The sequence below is a fragment of the Desarmillaria tabescens genome (assembly GCF_030435595.1).
Source record: "Desarmillaria tabescens strain CCBAS 213 chromosome Unknown EV420scaffold_81, whole genome shotgun sequence".
In the NCBI taxonomy this organism is placed as follows: Eukaryota; Fungi; Basidiomycota; class Agaricomycetes; order Agaricales; family Physalacriaceae; genus Desarmillaria; species Desarmillaria tabescens.
Genome location: NW_026848380.1, coordinates 175,714 through 182,292, shown reverse-complemented (window position 1 = coordinate 182,292; position 6,579 = coordinate 175,714). Strand labels below are relative to the sequence as shown.

Sequence of the window (6,579 nt, the reverse complement as noted above, 5' to 3'; positions counted from 1 at the left end):
TCCCTCTGAGATTTATCAATATGAAGGAATGCTCTAGCACTAAAACAATGTATATTTTTGAGATCTGGTGGCTTGCCATGGTGAGCCTGATAAGGAGTTTTCCCATGGAGAGCAGAGGCAGGGTTTCGGTTCTTGTTCCAGATGATGTATTGTACAGCCTCAGGCCATAGGAACATCAGAAGACCAGAATCAATGAGAATAGCACAAACTTGGTCAAAGATGACACGGTTCAGGCTCTCAGCTACTCCATTTTGCTCAGGAGTATTAGGAGAAGAGGTACAGTAGTGAATTCCATGCTCTTGCATGAATTTCTTCCACTCATTGGTGATGAATTCTCCACCATTATCGACTTGGTACTTTTTGAGCTTTCAACCAGTCTCTCTCTCCACTTCAGTGAGCCATTCTTGAAGGCTTGGAAGGCATCACTCTTTCTCCTAAGGAAATAAACCCAGACCCAACGTTTACAGTCATCAGTAAAGGTGTATAGATATCGGTATCCATGATACGACTGGACCGGGGCAGGTCCCCATTGATCTGAATGAACAAGGTCAAGTATATTTTTAGCTAAGCTGCTCCCCCTAGGTGGGAATGAAGCATGCTTGCTCTTGCCTTGTGCACATGTAGCGCAAATGCCTGGATCCTCAGACAACTCCTTTGTAGAAAGGCATATCCCCAAAACATTTCCCTTGATAACCATGCCTTTGATATTGCAATGACCAAGGTGTCCCAATGCTTCATGCAAGGACTGTAGCTTTGTTGGCTTCAGGGAAGTTGTTGTATTGTATGAGGTATCCCTAGATGATCCTGGAACATTGAGGTGATAGAGGCGGTCAAGACTGCTTAGTGGTGGTACATATGATGTTCTCCATCCTAATAGCATCCTGAATGAGTTTACCATGGTCATCCTTTTCGAAGGTAACACATTTGCCATTTCCAAAGAGAGTATAGCACTTTGCATCGTCAAGTCTTGATACAGAAATCAGACTGGGGTGAGAATCCAGCACGAAGCAGGTATTCTGGAGTTTTAGATGAGCACAACCCTTCTTTGGTAGCTTAGCAGTAACATGAACTTCACCTCTTCCCTCAATTCTCCTCCTTCCATTGCCAAAACCATTGATATTGCCAGATGAGGATGAGAGAGATTTAAAATTGGACTGAATAGAATGAATATGTGAGGATGTTCCAGAGTCAATGATGATAGCTGACTGGCCAGCTGTATGTGCACTGTACACTTGGTCCTTAGTTGCTGGATTCTCAATGTGATCGGACGTATCATAGTGGGAAGTAGTAGTATTGAAAGCTTTCTCGATCATAATTACATTGGAATCTTCCTCTTCTGAGGATACATCATCAGTAGCATGTTGGGCCTTCTCCTTGCCCTTATCATGCTTTTTAGTTTTGCCCCTAGTATTAGACTTCTTTTTTCTTGGGACCTTGATCTTCCTTTCCATCACCGGGCACCCAACAGTCAGCAGCAATATGATTAGTCTCCTTATGGCAATTGCTACAATAGAGCTTGCCATGGGACTTGGCCTGGCAATCAAGTGCAGCCATAGCAGATTCCTACTTTTGCTGCTCATTGATGTTAGCAGCAGCAGTGACGTTTCTCATCCAGGAGAACATTGATAGTGGCAGAGGTGGTGCTGGTCTTGTCAATTTTGATTTGCTTCACTGTTCCATCCCAAGAATCGGCTTCATTGGGGTCATACGGGAGCGTGGACAGTAGGATGCAGGCAGCAATATGCTTGGGAATAACCCATTCAGTGATAGCAAGATGGTGAAGGGCTTCCTGAAAGTGTGCGATGTGTTCAGAGATATCAGATCCAAGGTTCATCAGGCTGGTAAGCTGGCAGAACCATAGCATGATAGATCCTGAACCTTTCTGACTCATCTGCAATTCAACCATCTGCCAGATACAAAAGACATTTGTCTTGTTAGTTGTCAGTGCAATGAGTTTGTCGCTGAGGCAGCTCTGCATTAGTCCTAGAGCAACAAGATTCTTCTTCGTCCACAGAGCAAGAGTGGTTTTCCCCTCTTGTTGTAGAATAGGATGTAATGAAGGTGGTATGTGCAGTGGTAAACTGAGAGACTCGACCGTTTGAGAGAGATTAAGTTAATAGGTCCTAAAGCAATGAATATTGGAGGCTAAGATCCCTGGTATATATACTACAAGGTATGTACTTCTAGAATATACTACTACCTACTGGTGTCCATGTCTGACTCATTGCTGAGTGAGCAGACGAACAAATGACTCGAGGAGAAGAGACACGAAGGTTCTCATGTGGCTTCAACTCTAATCCGATTGCCAGATTGCCATGTGTGGCTGGCACATCTTCGACACCTCTGAATCCTTACATTGACAATCAGTTGTAATGATATCCCAAAGATCTACGATCAAGAATGCAGTCTTCATTCGTGCAGCCCAAACTAAATAATTCTCCTCTTCTACAAGCTTGCTATCCTTCTTTGTAGGGAAGTAAGAGGTAGCATTGGCACTAGGAATTTCCCAGGACATAGTGGAGGGAGCAGACTGAACAGTACTTTTAGCGGGAGGACTGTCAGCCAGAGTTTTGGACATAAATGGAACGGAATGGAGGGATCCGGAATGTGATGGAGTCATGTGATATGAAACAACATGGCAAACTGATCACATGATGTGCTATGACATGGCAGTGCCAGCAGAAAGATGCCAGGATCAGAGGAGAACCAAAGTAAAACCCTGGTCTGGGAAAGAGAAGCATGGAATCAAAGTGAAACCTTGATTTGGTGGTCACAAGTGAGGCACAAGGGGGTGAGGACATCTGGAACAGTCTGAGCACGAGATCAGGGTTGGTTAGAGTGCAGGGCCCATAACCTGATGAAGTCTAAATTAATATACTACATCAGAAGTAAGTAATAGAATAAAGTAATGAGTAAGTAAGAAACATACCTCAGTCGTAATGATGATGAACTGAGGAAACAAGAAAGGAATGGGCAGCGCTACGTGGCTGCCACTGTGGAGGCTTTGAAATATAATATATACAAATATTCTAATTACAGTATCTACAGGTGCATGGTTGTATCGGTATTTATCTCAACACACCTTTCACATTTTTCTTGCATTTCACATTTCCTTAGGCAGCCTTTCTTCCTCTCAAGAGATTGAGGCTTTTAGTGAGAACTATTTATTGACATGTGTGTAGTTTCCAATAGGGGATAAATCCATCATGAGTATCTGTAGCCTTTGAAACACAAATCAGGTTGAAATAAGAATGAGCCAGGGGGGGGGGGAGGGGGTTCATCTGGTCTCCATTGATGTTCTCTCTACTTCTTCTGGGTTCTTTAGCGCTGGATCGAGGCTGAAGCGCATTAAATGTAGAAATCCTGGATGTATAGCATAAGAAAGTACATTGAGAGAGATAGAAACAAAATCCAGACTATTGAGATCTCTTCTAAGTGTAACTGTGTAAGTGAACAGTGCCATAAGCCTACTCTTCATCCTGCCTCTCTGTCAGTACACTTGTGCAAAGTAAGCCATTAAGTATCCTATTTTCAACAAAGAAATGTTTTAGCAATGACTTGTGCATCACTAATTGTCCAAGGCTCCCAATAGTTGCAATGATCTGTGATTTGGATCACTGACACTTTTTCAGACTTCCCATCCCATCGTTTTTGCCCTACCACCCAATATAATGAGCTTCCGAAGGAATTATAACCCTCACCGAAGAGAGTATACCAGCCATCAGGTATCGGGTATGCATGGTAAGCGAGGGTCCCAATTATATGGGGTGCTCCGATATGATCTCTGACCACCAATTCGCCCCGTCAAGATATCTCTTTGTTTGATACCTGACCCAATCCCCACAAATAACCTGACTTGATACAGGGTCCCTCATACCAGTCAGCACCTGTCTCCTCAGTCCCAAGTGTCCCTATCCCCAATATAAGGCTATCATCTGGTATAATCTCCATCACCATTAACTGGTTCCATGATGGTTGCCAGCGTCCACATCCATCCCCAGGCTCAGAGTATAAGAAGAGCAACTGCAAACAATAATCTTCAGACATCACCTCCGTAAGTGCTACCCAGGCATCTTCTTCAGATTGCAACTCATCGTATATTGGGATAGAACTCTTAGAGATAAAGTATGCCAAACCTGCCACTTTATCGAGAGGCTTTGTTGACACACGATTCCACATCTCCTGCAGTAAGTCAAATAACCAAGGCCCCTTTGCATACTTCAATGATTGTAGGTGTTTGTTGACTCTTCTTTGCATGTTTTTGTCCATCCAGTGATGCTCAGTCTCCCCACCAATTACATAATCCTTGTCAACCTCCTGAAGTGTCCATGCACGTCTGAACCAACAATGATCACTTTCCAAGTCATCTGACGTCAAAAAAAAAGGTCGACCAAGCCCACTGAGGTAATATACCACCATCCTGAAGCCTGTAATACAATAGATAGCTCCAATGGTTGGAACATCGACCTTCCATTCTTCTCTGCATAGATCCTCCCTGCACCCACCCTTTTGCCTCAAACACAGGACATCTAGCCACACATACTCTGCTCCAAGGTTCAGCATCTCAATCCGGATGTGATTGAGGTCCACATCTTTGGGAATTGGCACGGGCCATTCATATCCATTGATTGATGTACACACATCCCTCTGCTCCTTGTCAGACACCCATGCATGGGATATGGGCGAAGGCCATTTGTTTGCAACCCAGAATGGCACCACCCGATTGGCAAACAGATCCCATACTAGTGTTTCCGCGGTTCGGTGCGGTTCAGGTTCAGCCAATTTTGGTTGAACCTGAACCTGCACCAACAGGTTCGGTGCAGACCCAAGATGGACCAGAACCTGCACCCCATCGCACCGGGTTCATAGGTTCAGGTTCAGGTGCGAACCAGGTTTGAACCAGGTTTTTTACAAAATTAAGCCTATGCTATTTTAAACTACGATCTATGCTATTCTAAACTACGACGAGAGGCCATAAAGGCTTTTTTAGTATCTAAGTATTTATCCTCGTCATCTGAGTCCTCAAAAGGGCCAAAATCAGGCTCAATTGACATCCACGCCTCGTTTTGAGCGCTCATGCGACCATCCCTGTATGCCCCTTTGAGCCTCTGGAGGCCGCCGAACTTCTCTGGCTTCATGCGGTGCCGGAGCTTTGCATCTGTTCTTGCAGCGCTTGAGAAAGCTCATTCCGAAGGCGTTGACGACCCAGGAATTGCTAGATAATCACGAGCCATAGCTGACATGACTGGCCAGTCAGATCGATGCAACTGCAAGCAGATCAGTCAGAGCAATAAAACAGTTATCAACGCAACTCACTCCCCACCAGGCTATGATGTCTGGACACAGTTCCTTTTCAACAGGCGCTGAATTAAAATAGCGATCAAATTCTGCTGTTGGGCTTGTAATCGCCGGCTGGGTTTTTGTCTTTCTCTTGGCACGTATCATGGCATCCATCCAGTCATCAGAAGCCGATGCTAGATTACAGGAATCAGTATTGTACTCAACATACAGTCAATATTCAGGGTTAACCTTTGAGCTTCGCTGGGGCAACTGAGTTGAGGATAACCCCCATGTCGGATGATGTTGATTGGGCCTGTAAGCGCTCACGATACTCAAGAAACTGAAAGTTGATATCAATCACGTGTACACGGGGGAGACAGATTCATGTTGACAAAACACGCCGAGGCGGAATATTTCCATCTGGGATTCTTTTATTCATGATCCGATTTTGTCGCATTTCCTGATCCTGATTCCATGCTTGGTGGAGGCATTTGACAGTGGTCAAGTCATGCCAATATGGACGCAAATTAGCATAGAGAGTGCCAAAGTCGTAATCTTGTCTGATGAAGGATTCAAGAACGGATGACAAAATAGAGTGGTTGATAGTATATGACGTGCCGAGTTTTGTATTGAGCTCCTTCAAGACTCCATTCATACCGAGGTCGGCGCAGGGAGTGTCAGCGAGAGCGGATCGTATGACAGGCATTATACCTGTGTAGGAGCGTTGCATCGGCACTGGAATAGTTGATTCTGCTTTGCCGGTCTCAGTGAGAGCAGAGAGTGTGACCCTGGGGAGGCTCTCATAATTGGAATATGTAAAGGTTCTCTGAAATGCGTTATTAGCGGAATAAGAATAGCAAGGATCGAAAGTCAGACAACCACACATACCTTCCAAGGTGCGGATTGCCATCAAGATGTGGTAGCGCAGAATGTGTTACTCGTGCTGTCCTGGTGGTAAGAAGGAGGTTATTCAAACTAGCGCCTGGACCATCATGTGTGCCACAGCTCGCCATCAGCGGCACTGCCGAAAATCCTGTGCACTTAATGCTGTAGATACAGCGCCATCAATCATGTACCCGTGATTTATGTTCTCGGCGATGATTTGGCGCAGAAATGACGGAATATTGTAGGCCGCAAGCGATTTATTGATTACTCGTGTTGAAAGTAATATTATTTGTCTAGAGCACATCTCGACGTGATTTGTGGGCGTTATGCGATGTAAGTCTCGTAGGGCCGTAGGCTCGTGCTTCGATTCTGACTTCCCCATGGCCGTCTCTACTACTATCACTTGACTACCGC

The 6,579-nt window shown here is 44.9% G+C and overlaps 3 protein-coding genes across 3 annotated transcripts; all 3 read right to left on the bottom strand.

Annotated features, from left to right (window-relative positions):
* Window positions 1–466: 466 nt before the first annotated feature.
* Window positions 467–983, bottom strand: EV420DRAFT_1220201 (uncharacterized protein; the record flags this gene model as incomplete). The annotated part of the gene is made up of 2 exons (XM_060466448.1): window positions 467–870; window positions 896–983. Coding segments are annotated over 2 exons (492 nt in total), but the record flags the coding sequence as incomplete, so codon positions are not given.
* Window positions 984–3,424: 2,441 nt separating this feature from the next.
* EV420DRAFT_1733477 (uncharacterized protein) lies at window positions 3,425–4,867 on the bottom strand (the record flags this gene model as incomplete). Its single annotated transcript, XM_060479955.1, has 2 exons — window positions 3,425–4,800; window positions 4,859–4,867. 2 exons carry the CDS (start codon window positions 4,865–4,867, stop codon window positions 3,805–3,807), a joined length of 1,005 nt encoding a protein of 334 aa, XP_060323426.1. The 3' UTR covers window positions 3,425–3,804.
* A 635-nt stretch (window positions 4,868–5,502) lies between these two features.
* EV420DRAFT_1168557 (uncharacterized protein) lies at window positions 5,503–6,255 on the bottom strand. Its single transcript, XM_060466180.1, has 2 exons — window positions 6,169–6,255; window positions 5,503–6,106 (listed from the first exon to the last, which is right to left on the bottom strand). The coding sequence occupies exon 2, from the start codon at window positions 6,008–6,010 to the stop codon at window positions 5,663–5,665; it is 348 nt and encodes a 115-aa protein (XP_060323425.1). The 5' UTR covers window positions 6,011–6,106; window positions 6,169–6,255; the 3' UTR covers window positions 5,503–5,662.
* Between the last annotated feature and the right edge of the window lie 324 nt (window positions 6,256–6,579).